Source organism: Apis laboriosa, unplaced genomic scaffold (genome assembly GCF_014066325.1).
Source record: "Apis laboriosa isolate Shangri-la unplaced genomic scaffold, ASM1406632v1 scaffold1321_cov151, whole genome shotgun sequence".
NCBI lineage: Eukaryota > Metazoa > Arthropoda > Insecta > Hymenoptera > Apidae > Apis > Apis laboriosa.
In genome coordinates this window covers 1,213,073-1,228,319 of record NW_025221248.1, presented here as the reverse complement: position 1 = coordinate 1,228,319, position 15,247 = coordinate 1,213,073, and the positions used below count along the sequence as shown (strand labels likewise).

General features: G+C 20.6%; 5 protein-coding genes across 10 annotated transcripts; 2 read left to right on the top strand and 3 right to left on the bottom strand.

The window, feature by feature from the left end:
- Positions 1 to 676: 676 nt before the first annotated feature.
- Positions 677 to 1,051, bottom strand: LOC122720765 (histone H2A-like). The gene has a single exon (XM_043947719.1). It carries the CDS (start codon positions 1,049 to 1,051, stop codon positions 677 to 679), a length of 375 nt encoding a protein of 124 aa, XP_043803654.1.
- Positions 1,052 to 2,794: 1,743 nt separating this feature from the next.
- LOC122720675 (histone H2B) lies at positions 2,795 to 3,451 on the top strand. The gene has a single exon (XM_043947503.1). The coding sequence runs from the start codon at positions 2,801 to 2,803 to the stop codon at positions 3,170 to 3,172; it is 372 nt and encodes a 123-aa protein (XP_043803438.1). The 5' UTR covers positions 2,795 to 2,800; the 3' UTR covers positions 3,173 to 3,451.
- Positions 3,452 to 6,009: 2,558 nt separating this feature from the next.
- On the bottom strand, positions 6,010 to 7,869 carry LOC122720725 (histone H1.2-like). The gene is made up of 2 exons (XM_043947628.1): positions 7,593 to 7,869; positions 6,010 to 6,984 (listed from the first exon to the last, which is right to left on the bottom strand). Exon 2 carries the CDS (start codon positions 6,955 to 6,957, stop codon positions 6,280 to 6,282), a length of 678 nt encoding a protein of 225 aa, XP_043803563.1. The 5' UTR covers positions 6,958 to 6,984; positions 7,593 to 7,869; the 3' UTR covers positions 6,010 to 6,279.
- A 2,156-nt stretch (positions 7,870 to 10,025) lies between these two features.
- On the top strand, positions 10,026 to 12,854 carry LOC122720707 (transmembrane protein 145). 2 transcript variants are annotated; one of them, XM_043947588.1, is made up of 6 exons: positions 10,026 to 10,064; positions 10,147 to 10,940; positions 11,033 to 11,540; positions 11,637 to 11,774; positions 11,841 to 12,096; positions 12,165 to 12,854. In XM_043947588.1, the coding sequence occupies exons 2-6, from the start codon at positions 10,564 to 10,566 to the stop codon at positions 12,353 to 12,355; spliced, it is 1,470 nt and encodes a 489-aa protein (XP_043803523.1). In that variant the 5' UTR covers positions 10,026 to 10,064; positions 10,147 to 10,563; the 3' UTR covers positions 12,356 to 12,854. The 2 variants fall into 2 exon arrangements, with proteins under 2 accessions (XP_043803523.1, XP_043803522.1); XM_043947587.1 differs by having other exon boundaries at positions 10,055 to 10,940.
- Positions 12,855 to 14,207: 1,353 nt separating this feature from the next.
- Positions 14,208 to 15,231, bottom strand: LOC122720727 (peptidyl-tRNA hydrolase 2, mitochondrial-like). Of its 5 annotated transcripts, none has more exons than XM_043947632.1 (2): positions 14,909 to 15,231; positions 14,208 to 14,807 (listed from the first exon to the last, which is right to left on the bottom strand). In XM_043947632.1, exon 2 carries the CDS (start codon positions 14,689 to 14,691, stop codon positions 14,272 to 14,274), a length of 420 nt encoding a protein of 139 aa, XP_043803567.1. In that variant the 5' UTR covers positions 14,692 to 14,807; positions 14,909 to 15,231; the 3' UTR covers positions 14,208 to 14,271. The 5 variants fall into 5 exon arrangements, with proteins under 5 accessions (XP_043803567.1, XP_043803568.1, XP_043803570.1 ...); XM_043947633.1 differs by having other exon boundaries at positions 14,945 to 15,231; XM_043947635.1 differs by having other exon boundaries at positions 14,980 to 15,231.
- Between the last annotated feature and the right edge of the window lie 16 nt (positions 15,232 to 15,247).

Sequence of the window (15,247 nt, the reverse complement as noted above, 5' to 3'; positions counted from 1 at the left end):
CAATATAATATTAAATTATACAATACAATATTAAATATATTAAATATATAACTTTTTTTATAGTAAAAATAAAATTGTTTTATTTTATATAAATGTTTTTGCTCTAAAAAAATGTAAAAAAAATTTTTACATTTCATCTACATTACATTACATCTACATTTAATTTCTTTCTTTTATATATATAGAAATAAACGTAATTGAAATATTTTTTTCTTTATAAATAAAAAACATTTTGAGAACTATTTTATAAAATGACATTTTAATGATATATTGCATATTTACTGCGAACGTGACTAATTCAAAATATATTAATTTAGAGGAAACGATTTTGAATATTTTGAATCATTACAAGAACATATAAGAATTATATCAAAATACTAGAAATTCACGATTTGAAAGATTCTATTAGTAAGAGAATCAAATGATATTTTCTATATCAGTAATTCAATAAGTACAATTTTGAATTGTACAATTTTTTTCAATAAATGAGATATATATATTGAGGTCTTATATAATATAGATATATAAATTTCATTCGTATTAAATTTTTATCAAAAATAATTAAAAATATATGTAAAATATGTATTAAAATGCTTATGAACTATGAGATCATTGTTCCTTTAGCTGAATTTAATTGGGGGCCCTGAAAAGGGCCGTTTAAGTTTAAAAAATCAGGTTAAGCTTTTTTTTCTGTCTTCTTTGGTAAAAGTACAGCTTGAATATTTGGGAGTACACCACCTTGTGCTATTGTTACTCCAGAAAGTAATTTGTTCAATTCTTCGTCATTACGAATAGCTAATTGTAAATGACGTGGTATAATTCTTGTTTTCTTATTGTCGCGAGCAGCATTACCAGCCAATTCCAAAACTTCAGCAGCTAAGTACTCCATTACAGCTGCCAAATAAACCGGAGCACCGGCACCAACCCGTTCAGCATAATTTCCTTTTCGCAAAAGACGGTGAATACGACCAACAGGAAATTGTAATCCTGCTCTGTTAGAACGAGACTTAACTTTCCCCTTAACTTTACCGCCTTTTCCACGTCCAGACATATTGTTCAATCACAAAGTTTCGCTTGGTATTAATTTTTGGAATGCCTTTACTCCGAATATATGTATTCGTAGATGGCAGCAGGAAAGCACTAATCAGAATACAGTATAGCATGTTCTGTATTACACAGCGTTCCAATTGGTGCATACATCTTATAAATGGAAAAGCTGAGTTCTAACGGAATTAACCTATACGTTTATAATAATATATATGAAAAAACAAATTAAATATTTATCATATTATATATTAATAATAATAAATATTAATAATAAATATTAAATATTAATCATATTAAATATTAAATCATTCATAGACAATAAATTAAATATATTATCTGTTAGATCATTAATTATATTATTCATAAATGTAAATTAAACATAAAAATAAAACAGAAATTATATAAAATAAATATTAAGTTCATAATGTATATATATATATATATATATATATATTCACTATATTATATGTATTATATATATTATATATATTATATATTATATATTCACTACTATATTCACTTATAAGCTACATAAAAAAATATAACTGTTATAACTTTTCAATGAAACTTTTCAAAATTATTCTTTCAAACTTTTCAAATTATCAAAATTAATAATTAAATATACAATAATCAAAATTGTTTAAAATATTTATAATAATTAAATTTTTCAGATTTTTTAAATAAAAGAAAATTACTGACGTAAACATATTTAATAGGCCATTTTATAGGCTATGTAAAAAACATTTTTTTAGAATTATAAAATCCATTGTAAAATTAAAAACTGATAAAATCGAAGTATTCGAATTATCCGAAGCAATTAGATAAATCAAATTAAATATTTATTAAGATTATAAAACTAAAATACAATACAATAAATTAAATTAGAAATATATATGTAACTTATTAGAGATATAGAATAGTTAGTAATCTATATTTTGCTGTAGTTTGTTTTTTTATGTTCGTTTATGCTAGACGAAAGCAGATTTTAAATATTTTCAAATATAAAAAAAGCAATAAAGAACATTTTTTATTTTTACACACACAATTATGAACAATAATTGATCAATAATCATACTTGCTTTAATTTTAAAAATATTAATATTAAGATGAAGTTGCAAGAATAAAATCTCTATTAAGATTTTTTGTTTCAAACAAAATTCAAAAATTTTAATACTACTATATTATTATATTATATAAGAATTTAAAATATATAGGGGATCCATCTTTTTTTTTTTCTAATATTTCGTCTTATAAAATAATTTAAAATTATAAAATGATATAAAAGATTAGTTTTATAATTTAATTATTTAATTAAAAACAAAATAAAAACATTATTTTTATTTAATAAGAGTTTATATAATATTTCATTTGAATAATGCTTTGATTATAAAAAAAATAATTTATAAGTTCTTTAAATTTGTAAATTTTAACATGAATTGATTTGAATATCTAAGTATTTAATATTATTATTTAATTATATTATATTATGCATTTGTTAATGTATAATGCAAATAATTGATTAATGCATTTCTTTGAAAAATAATTTTGCGCTTACTTTAAATATATATTTCCAGATGGCAGCAGGAGAGCACTAATCAGAATGCAGAAGTATGTGCTTATACCGTGCTGCATTCTGATTGGTGCACTATAGGTGCTCTGATACCTAATAAAAGCGGTGTCTAGAGGCTGCACCATCATTCTCATCATCGTTTCGAACGAGTAAGAACTGTGAGTAGAGACACGATTGTCGAAAATGCCACCAAAGACTAGTGGAAAAGCAGTTAAAAAAGCTGGTAAAGCTCAAAAAAATATCAGTAAAGCTGATAAAAAAAAGAAACGCAGAAGGAAGGAAAGTTACGCTATTTACATTTATAAAGTTCTTAAACAAGTACATCCAGATACTGGTATTTCTAGTAAAGCTATGAGCATCATGAATAGTTTTGTGAATGATGTATTTGAACGCATTGCGGCTGAAGCATCTCGCTTGGCACATTATAACAAAAGATCAACGATTACTTCTCGAGAAATTCAAACTGCTGTACGTTTGCTTCTTCCTGGTGAGTTAGCCAAGCATGCTGTCAGTGAAGGAACTAAAGCCGTTACCAAATATACTAGCTCTAAATAAGCAAATGACCACACAAACCTGCCCTTTTTAGGGCGACAAAAATTTAATACATAGGAATCTCTCGTTCTCTACATTTTTGTTCTTTAAATAAATAATTATTTTATAATTAATATATTTACAATTCTACCTTATAAGTTACTATTCATAAAGAAATCTCAAACATCATGTCTTTAAATAAAAAAGAAAAAAATAAATGTTTATATAATATACTCTTACAGTATAGATAATAAAAGTTCTTCATGTATATAGATATGAAATTTATACTATGTATATATTAAATTATAAGTATTAGATTTAATATAATTTATTATAAATATAATTATAACTATATTATACTATATATATATATATTTTATATATAATATATAACTATACTAATCGTGTACAAATTACTATTAATATATAACTAACGATATGTAATTATAACACATTCATATTTTTAAGATTAATTAATATTTTTGATATAAATTATTTTTATTCAAAAATTAATTGAATAAACTAAAAGTATATGATAAATATATTTCAGTAAAATCTTAAAAATTTCAAGTAAATATAAATTGTAATGAGAAATATTTTTTGCATATTGTTGCATAATTATAGCAATATATAATAATAAACGAATATAAAAATAATATAATTAAAATATAAAAAGATTTTAATAATTAATTTTTAATTAATTTTAATTAATTTATTATTTTATAATTTGTGAATTAGTTTTTGGAATACTGCATGTATTTCGTTACACGTTAAAATTATTGTATTTTTTAATTACGAAATATTTTAATATTAATGTTTTTCAATCTATCTAATAGTTTTTAAATTCCCAGATATTCTCCATTAAGATCTGATTAAAGAAACAAATTATTTAATAAGATAAATTTGATTAGTTTAAAAGCATACTCTATTAATATTATCTTATTAATATTATCATTATTATCAACTATTATCATTTTCTCAAAGAAAAAATTGGCAATAAGTTGGTTTTTAATAATAAGTTAGTTGTTATGTACTCTATACTGTCTTTTTCAAAGAGATAATAATTTTAAAATTTTATCACTACAGAAAGATATTATCAGATTTTCATCAAAATTTTTTTTGAAAAATATTATATAAAGATTTCATTAATATGAATTATAACTATCAAATCCATCCAGATTAAATATTTTTTTCGTCCGAAAAATCAGCTGAAAGATGCTAAGAAAGGAAATTTAAGTTATATTAAGTTATATATATATAAATTTTTTATATCAAATGAAAAGTTTAAATATTTAATAAAATTATATTCTTAGAGCAGTATGATAAATGAATTATTATTTCAAAAAGTCCAAAATTTTTAAAAATGTGAGTGTTACTATAGTTATGCATTGCATTATAATAATTATGTTAATTTGAGATTACATCTGGCTAGTTATCAATCAAAATATAATATTAATATAAGTTATTATATAATGTAAAAATAATATAAATTAAGCATTATGAAACTAATAAGACAATACATTTCAAAATAATTTAAAATGACTATAAAAATTCATGTATGTATAGGATTCTCTATATTTTTTATGATTCATATAGTATAACAATGATAATTTAATCATTAATAACATTTCATTTACAAAAAACAATACAAATATTAAATATTTTTTTAACAACTTACAGTAAACGAGAAAACTAGAAATTGTAATATAAATATAATAAAATCTTTATTGTAATACATATAATTTATAAAATAAGTTTATTTCATTATTTCATTATATCTGATTTTATTTAAGATTTTAAGTTTACATGATTATATTTTTATTTCGATAATAGAAACATAATTATACCTATTGATTAATTTTACATCCTATATTATAATAATATTACAATGTAGAAAAATTTGAAATGTTTTTTCTTTTTGAACATAAAATAAATACTTGATATGATATATTTAGAAGATACAAAATTAGTAATAATAAAAATAAAAATATTCTTCAAACTTGTTTAAAAAATACAAGTAAAATTGATGATAATTTACAAAATTATATATATACGATATAATACTATTTTAAAATTTAAAAAATGCAAAATGATCAATAAATTACAATAAAGTAAAATTTAAATTTTTGTAATTAAAATTAATAATTTATAATATATTATATATATTAAGAAAAAATTTTAACTAAAATAATTCTTAAATATTTATAATATTCTTAAATAAATATTTTTTCATATTTTATATCATAATATATAAAATAATAATATATAATGTTTGTAAATAAATTTGTTGCAAATTCATTTACATATTAATTTTAAATAAGAAACTACTATGCACAATTTCTTAGAATTATTAAAAAATTAAAATTGATATTTTTAATAGATTTAAGAATCTAAATTTGAATTCTGGACATATATACATATAGAATCATTATATTAAAAATAGATAGATAGATAGAACATTATCTAAATCTATTTTTTCAAAAGTATAAATTTTAATTTTTAATAATTACAAATTATAAATTATAATTTATATTAATATGGTAATTGTAATAAAAAATTACATATGATTACATACAGCGATTTAATACATATTTTAATGAAAGATTGTAGTTAACGAAAAGTTTTTACAATTTTTAAAATTTTTAAAATTTAAAAAGTTTCTATATGATACTGTTTTAAATTACATAAATGCTTTTATTACTTATTATTTTTATTTAAGATCTATAGATTCTATTGATTATATTAAAAATTATTTATGAAAAATTCATTTTTGTTATATATTTATAACACTTTTATGATATTTAAAAATTTATTTGTGTATCATCTTTGTATATATATTATATATATATTATAATTTCGTTTTAAATTTTAATGTCAAAAAATTAATATTAAATAGTCTACGAAGTTTTCTCAAAATATAATCTATGAGAAAACTTTACGAAAGACTTCGCTTTTTTTTTAATAAAATAATATTAATCTCAGGTAATTTAATTAAATTAGATTCTTTATTATTATGTACAAAAATAAATAATGTATAAAATTGTTTAAATTATTTTAAAGTCATTCCTCATTAAATATAAATTTGTGGCCCTGAAAAGGGCCAGTTGAATTTTAAAATTCCTGTTTAATAATTATTTCTTTGCTGTTGATTTAATTGCTTTGTTAGCTATCGATTTTTTGGGTTTAGGAGTTTTCGTTTTAGCTGCTGGTGCTTTAGTCGTCTTTTTGCTCTTTGACATAGTTTTAGATTCGTTTATAGATTTAACTTTTTCAATTTTTTGAGCTGTTTTTACTCTAGATTTTTTCACATTTGTTGATTTTTTAGTACTTTCAGCTTTTTTTGAAGAGCTTAGTTTTTTTGATGATACAGATTTTCGTAACGGCGAAGTTTTCTTTTCAACAGATTTTTTAACTTTTTTAGATTTTGATACTTTAATAGTTTGATGAATTTTTTTTGAGTCAGAACCTTTAATGGAACTCTTAGTAGAAAGTTTAAACGACCCAGAAGCACCTTTACCTTTTGTTTGAACAACAGTACCTGAAGTAACAGCTGCCTTTAAGTATCTTTTAATAAAAGGTGAAAATTTCTCTCCATCAACTTTATATGTCAAAGAAATGTATTTTTTAATTGCTTGGAAAGACGATCCTTTTCGATCTTTCAATTCCTTAATAGCAGCATTTACCATTTCAGAAGTCCGTGGATGTGAAGCTGGTGACCGTTGTGATTTTGCAGATTTGGGCTTTGCTGCTTTCTTTGTTGGATTGGCATTTTCCATATTTTCTATTATAGTTTTAGCTTTTTCCTCCATTTTGGAATTGTTAGAAATAATTTTTTTCTGAAATATTTAAATACTAACAATAAATAATTTCTATCTTTTAAATAAAATAAAATTTGAATTTCATAATATAAATAAAAAAAAACTCATTAATTAAGAATTTATTAATTTTAGTTAATTTCAAGTATGAATTGAAGTCATATTACTACAAAATTTAAAAATCATAGAATAAGTTGAATCAATAGATATTAAATAGGTCGATCGATTTCGTTTGATAAGAATATCCGATTTCGAACAATATACAATATAAATTTCATCAGTTTCAATAACAATAATAAGATAATATAATTGTATATCCAATCGGTTAATGATTATGTAGAGGAAATCTTTAAAATATCAGTATTTTGATCCTATTAACAATAAGAATAGAATTTCCGTTATCGTGCCTTATTATAGAGTAGTATTGTATCTTCAATAAAAATAAAGATAACAGAATGGAATTTGATCTTTTTAAGTAATTCTGTGAGATGAATCATATAATAATTTTTTGATTAATAATAATTAAACACAATAATTAACGAAATATTATAGAAACGATATTAAGTATTTAGAACTTCTAATGAGTTCCCCGAAGTAAAAAATAATTCTGAATCGAGGACATAAATTACCTGTTTATTTACTGTAGATGATGAAAGAAAGGATGACAACAATGAAATATCTTATAATAGATATCTATTACACAAAAATCATACTTATGATTAAAAATATTTCTGCAAATAATTTTTACTTCGCCAGTGTGAGAAGATAATTGTATTACATATACTAATTATAGTATAACGTTAATATCACTTAGCTATTGTAAACTGGCAAAGAATATATGTTATAATTTTCTAAAATCGGTCACTTATCACTGGAATATACTGATAACTAACAATGATGCCCTTACTTTAATCGTCAATTGATACGTACTAATAGCTAATGTGCCAACCCCTAATGAACAGTCCATGTGATCTGGGAGCGCGGACCATGGAGAGAAACTTATTGAATATATTGAGCGCTGAATTTCTCTAAAAACGGTGAAGCAGTGAACAATTTATTAAATTAAAGCATGATTATTCAAAGCAATGTATTAATCGAGAAATAAAAAGTATATAAATAAATAGTTATGTGTATCTAATTTTACTCAATAGCTTTTACTTTTCATTAAATAATATTCGCTTTCATGTATAACATGATTTTTCAATGAGAGTCTCTTCATGACATCAAAATAGTTCGTAAAAAAACAATAATACTCGTTCAATTATTACAAAATTGGCTAACAAATTGATTAACAATCATTGTTAATAATTTTAGTAGAACTGACGAAACTAATTTTTTATGGAAATTCAATTAATAATTGTAAAATCCTTAGTTTACAATAGGCACTATCGGAATACATAGTTCTTTATAGAATAAATGACGAAATCAATCTTAATATTTTATAATTCAATGATTTATATTATGAAATTTATATAATTTTGTATGAATTATATATTGATGATAAAGAATATTAAGATAAATTAATTGAAATAAATTAAAAAAAAAAAAATAAATTAAAAAGAAATCGATTTAGTATATTTGTTCAATATGTTTGTTTACAATGCACAAAAATCATAACCTTATTGTTCAATAAAAAATAAAATATTTAATGTCAATTATATAATATTAAATTTAATTTTAGTAACATTAGGATATATTCTAATGAAAAAAAATTATTAATTTAAATTTAATTAAATAATAAAATTAAAAAGAAAAAAGGAATTTTGTTAAAATATATATAAATAATATATTTATAATATGTATATTTGTGTTTAAAAAATTTCTATTTATATCATATAGAATAGCATTAAATATTTATATATTCAGAATTTAAATATAATATTATTAAAAAGCAATTGTTTTAAAATATAATAATATACATATATAATACATCATAATAATATCATATAAAGATTTACAATGAATATAAAAAAATAATTATATATCTTATTTATAATAAATATCGAATTTTTTTTATATGAATAATTCAATATATGAATATAATTTATAGATATATAAATATATTATATAATATAATAATTTAATAGATTTATATAAAATATAGAAAATTATCGAAATATTTAAACAAATGATATAAGAACAAATATTTATCTACTTAAATGTTCTTTTTTAACATTAATTGTTGTAATATACTTTTAAAGCAATATTATTTACTTATTATAATAATAAATATGTATATATATATTATTAATATTATCATAAATTAAATTACGATAATAATTTATATTTAATGTGATATATATACAATACAATATTAAAATTTATTTGTGTTTCTATTTTTAGCTTTTAATGAGTGTAATATTGTTTTTTAATAATAACATCTTATATTATTAAATTATTATTATATTATATTAAAATTAAAAGAAAAAATTATTATATAATTAATCAAATGTTCACGCAGATATATACATATATATTAATTTATATATTCAGAAATAAAGATACAAAAATATAATATATTCCGTTCACCTAGGGTGCGCCAGTAGTAAGAAATTTTAATATTTTAACAACTTTTACCTAATATTTAGAGAATTTATTCATAAAAAATTTGTCAATTGTTAAGAACTTTAAAAAAAAATTTAAGTTTCTATTTAATAATAAAATAATAAAATAATAATTCTTAAGAAATTTTTATAATTAATTTAGTTTTTAATATAATAAATATAATACTATTTTTAATATATGTTCGTTTTAAAAATTATACTTTATTTATAATTTAATACGATAATTTGTTTAAATATAAAAAATTTTAAAAAATTTTAAAATTTACATTTAATTATTTAAAAAAAAAAATAATAAAATTAAAATTAAATCTAATTTCTTTTATTAATTTCTATAATTAAATTGTGATTTATTTGTTAAAGGTTATGTTTCATTTATATAGAAATTACATTGAATTAAATTTTAAACAATCTTTTGAATAATAATTATAATAATTTACATTTTGAAGAATTTATTATAGAATATATATATATATTTACGATTCTATATTTTGTATAATATTTGATAATTATTTAATTATTTAAAAAGGAAAAAGAAATGTAAATAAATTTGTTTTTTTTTTTTTTTTTCATTTATATAATTTAGTTTGAAAACAGATTTTAAGTAAATAAAAATTTGCAGGATATATAATACATTATCTAAGTATTCTGTGCAAGCGCGCGAAAATTTATGAGAACTGAGTGGTAATGGTAATAGTAGTGACAAAACGTTTTGTAGCGGTTGGTCTCTTTGGGTGGGGAAAATCAATAGGAAAACCAAGTTTAAATTATAAGTACAGATCATTAATATTTAATGAATCTTATATTAATATTTTTTTAATATTGTATTATATATGCGAATGTGCCTGTTTGTGAAATCTTTACAATGATGCTTCCAAAATGTGGCGTCTCGTGATGTATATGGAAATTTGATTGAATGTAGTGTGTACTCAGTTATTATTAACAGCTGTGTTCAATAAAAAGAAAATGTTTAGAAATTATTTAATTGATGCTTCTTGACATTTAATTTGAAAAACGAAATATCAATTTACACTTAATAATGTTGATACTTCGAGAAATTTTCTTGACTTATTTCATATTGTGTATGTTATTGCAAATCAATTATGTTAAAAGTACACATATTTCGGGTACTTTTAATACAAAAGAATTTTTTCGTTTTCTCATAAAATTCGGTTTTCAAAAGACTGATCGTCATCGACAAAAAGATTCATATGGATATATTTTTGGTAATGTAACATCGAAAAGCGATTTTACTATACCAATTACATTGGCAGTTTTGGATCGTGGTCATTTTTTAGAATATTATGGTAATCGTACATTAAAGGATAAAAACACTGCTTGTACTCTTATGTTTAATACCTTGAATCAAAGTTCTTATGATGTACATTGTAATGAAGAAGGACAAGATTTTTTGAGGTATATTAAATTATTATTTTACAAATTAGAATGATAAGCTTAAGGACTTATAAGCTTTAATTTACAATTATTTAATTTCTATTTTCATGAAGGAGAGTACCTTGTCCAAGAAATAAACTATGTCCAGATGAAGATTCCATATGGAATATTGTAAAAGGATATCAATTCACATATGTCATACAAGATTTTTGGCAACCACGTTTTTGGTATATGAGTCTAGTAGCTTGTTATAGAAATACATCTACTTGTCAATGGGAATATTATGATAAACATGATGAACTAGAATATGATATTTGGCTAGTAAATGGAAATCCAAATACTAGTGGCCTAAATAGTTTAACATACCAATTTTCATATGATAGACAAAATACCATAGAATTATATTTGTTGTTTTTTATGTGTTACATTATATTGGTACCACTACAGTTATATGCTGTAAGATTACAAAAACATCCTGTAACAAGATTATTCACTGCTAGTTTATTATTAGAATTTGTAGCAGTATGTTTGATTTTGATACATGTATTGAAATTTGCTCTTGATGGAGTTGGATATGAACAATTAGAAGTTGCTGGAGATATTTTTGATATTCTATCAAGAGTGAGTTTTAATAAATAATTTCATTTCTTTATTCAATAAATTATATAGTATATTTTACTTGATAATAATGATTTATATATTTTGATATATTTTTAGACATCATTCATGTTACTTCTTCTTCTTCTTGCTAAAGGATGGGCTGTAACTAGAATGGAATTGACATGGAAGCCATTAGTTTTTACTATATGGCTTTGTTATGGAGTAGTTCATATTCTATTATATGTATGGAATATGGTAAGTTTATTTATATATTTTTTTTCTATCAATAATTTCAATTAATTAAAAAAATAATATTTTCAGACTGAAGTTGACATTATTGAAGATATTGATGAATATCAAACATGGCCAGGCTGGTTTATACTTCTGTTTCGCAGTGCAATAATGATTTGGTTTTTATGTGAACTTAGAAATACTATGACATATGAACATAATACTCAGAAGTTAAATTTTTTACTTCATTTTGGTGCATCTTCATTAGTTTGGTTTATTTATTTACCTATTATAGCACTTATTGCTCTTCAAGTAAGCGCACTGTGGAGGTTTAAACTTTTATTAGGTAAGTATATCATAAAATTTAAAATATATATATAGTATCTCATTCTTATCTATGCATTATTTTTATAGGTATTACATATTCTGCTGATTGTTTTGCATATTGTGTAATGGCACATTTACTTTGGCCAACACGAAGTGAACAATATTTTTTACTTGCACAAGGAGCTGATAATGGAGATGAACTTGATGAATTCAATGAAGCACCACATGTACTGAATAATTATGTGGAACCTCCAGAACTTACTAAAATAATTACTTAATGTCAAAATATCAAAGGCAAAATTTTGCATATATAAAAAATCAAACATAAAGTTTGAGATATATTGTTTGCCAAATAAAAATTTTATAGGGTTGATAATACTCTGCTATGTATTACTTGAGACTGATATATTCTGCACACTATGTAATTAGAGATATACTAATAATCAAATTTACATTTGTGATAGGAAGTCAATAATTGACACAATAAGGAATAAAATGGGTGAGTATGATATGAGTATGTTTAAATAATTTTTAATTTAAAAATATGAATGATTAAAAAAAATATAAACATATGATTGGGTTGTAACAGTTTGTAGATACAAATAAATATTATCTACTGTACAATTTTTATGTACATAATGATTAACTATTAGATATTTAACATCGATGGAATTATTATGTTACATATAATAGTATTTGTGAATACATAGATTTTATTCTATATTATATTTTTTACTATTTAATACAACTGAATACAATTCCATCATTGTAATATACTTCAACTTTAGATTGCTCATGTCATACTCTTGAATTATAAAAATTTAATATTATTATAATTTTCTTAGTATTATTATTTTTTTCATTACTATTTATTCATTATATGTAAAAAATTCAATATTTTTCAAACATAATCATATAATTGTAAAAAATTTTAATCTTATCTTTTATTCTTGATTCATATTCATGTTCACACTTGCACTGAATGGAAATTGTTTTAATGTATATTTTGAAAAAGTATAAAATTTAATAAATATAATTTTTTTTATGTTAATTGAAAAATATTTGTAGAAACATATATATGATTTTGATGTATATAAATGAAATTGTGCATCAATATATTATATACAAAGTTCTTATGAAAGTATTCTATATATATTAATAATTTTTTCAGTGTTATATTACAGTAGAAATGCTGTAGTAAAATATGAACCAATGAAATTATATAAATATATCTTTTGTATATATTTTAATAACAATTCTTATCATCTCAAAAATTTTTGTTTGAACTATTTTTTTGATTTTTAAATAGATGGAATCATCAAAGATATAATATTTAAGAAAAAAGTAATATTTTACAATGAAAATAATTTTATTCTTTAATATTTATTTATAAACAATTTCATAAATTTTTTGCTCAATTTTGTAACAAATCATCATTAAAATAGTAAAGTATTTATCTAGTATATTATGAATTGTGTATTACAAGTTTTGTATAATAATTTTAATAAAATAAAAAATATAACTTAGAATAGACAACAGTAAAAACTATAAGATTTTTAAATATATTCATTAAGAACACATTTAAAAGAAGATATTTAAAAAAATGTAAATAAAATGTTTTTAAAAAAATTGTTTATTTATGACAATGCATTTTTATTTTACAAAGATAATTAGAATCTTTGATATTTACAGAATGTACAAATCTTTATGCTATTTTTGAAGTATTCCTAAAAGTTTATAGATTAATGTATGTGAATCAGCTTTGAAAACATTTAATATTCTTATATACTTATATGGAAAAGTTTTAAAAATAAAAGGCAAATATGAAAATTGAGTCAACTTAAACCTGCATGCAAGATTATATATTATTATTATTATGAAAAAGGTAACTAAAAATAACTAAATATATTAATATCATTATCATATCATTAATTCTATATATATGTTTTTCAATATATAAAATTTTTAACTGTTTAAAATTCTTTTATGAAAATTAAGTAGCAAAATAATTTAATAAACAATAAAATATTAATTAAAATTTCAAATGGATTTTTAATTTATGTAAATAATATTAACTTATCCCTTATTTAAATATTAATTTATTATTTATATATTATTATATTATTATATTTATATATTATTATACAAGTAATTCTTTTCATTCTATAAAATTTATTATTATTTTCTTAAACTTTTATAATAATTTTAAGTTCAAAGTAAGGTTATCTATCAATTGTTTTGGACCTGGTCCAATCCCTAATGTAGATATTGTTCCAGGTTGCAATTGAGTTTTGCCTGCATCTTTTATTATAGAAATAATTAAACCAGCTTTACGAGCATTTTTAGCTAATGATAATAATTCTTCTTCACTAGAAATTTTTAACACAATTTTAGATTGGCCTTGCAATAACCATGATTTATACATTTGTTGATATTTTGTATTAAGTGATATTTGATGACAACATTCTACTGCTGCATGAGCACATTGAGCAGCAGTTTTCCCCTTTCCCATAAATATATCTGATCGAACAACTAATACCATTTTATATTGTTCATTCTTTGAATATATTATAGGATTAATAAACATACATTTTATATAATGCATTATTGACATGTTTATTTATTTGAATAAGATTCCTCTCTTTTTCTTTGATATTCATCCATACATACTTTGAATCTTTTTACTTGCTCTTGACACTTCCTCCAATCTTGAGTTTCTGCTATACACTCCTGTAAATTTAATAAATAGAAAATAATAATAGAAAATAGTGATACTTTTATATATTTATATATTATATTATTTTATATTTATATACATATATTTATATTACATTTACATATATATATTTTCATACTTAAATACATAAAATTAATACTTGAACTTGATAATGATATTCCATACAACCAGTTTTTTTTAACATCTCTTCTACGGGATCTTGAATATTTTGTTGTTGCGAATTTAACTTAGGAATCATCATATATTTAAATTATAAATGTAATATCAAATAGTTTAACATACAATAAATATATTTATTAATTTTAAGGTTATTTTGCATGCATTTTCTATAATCTACGATTTAATACAATACAGATAGGTATATTAATAGTCAAAATTAAAAATAATCAATTTCTAGTTTAAGATATTTGATATTGAATATTTCAATTGAAAT

Bases quoted from the DNA above. Each gene is read 5' to 3' on its own strand.
- LOC122720765 (XM_043947719.1), bottom strand. From the start codon at position 1,051: ATGTCTGGACGTGGAAAAGGCGGTAAAGTTAAGGGGAAAGTTAAGTCT.
- LOC122720707 (XM_043947588.1), top strand. From the start codon at position 10,564: ATGTTGATACTTCGAGAAATTTTCTTGACTTATTTCATATTGTGTATG. The intron at 10,941-11,032 runs GTATATTAAATT...ATTTTCATGAAG, and splicing joins GAAGGACAAGATTTTTTGAG to GAGAGTACCTTGTCCAAGAA. The intron at 11,541-11,636 runs GTGAGTTTTAAT...ATATATTTTTAG, and splicing joins TTTTTGATATTCTATCAAGA to ACATCATTCATGTTACTTCT.
- LOC122720725 (XM_043947628.1), bottom strand. From the start codon at position 6,957: ATGGAGGAAAAAGCTAAAACTATAATAGAAAATATGGAAAATGCCAAT.
- LOC122720675 (XM_043947503.1), top strand. From the start codon at position 2,801: ATGCCACCAAAGACTAGTGGAAAAGCAGTTAAAAAAGCTGGTAAAGCT.
- LOC122720727 (XM_043947632.1), bottom strand. From the start codon at position 14,691: ATGTCAATAATGCATTATATAAAATGTATGTTTATTAATCCTATAATA.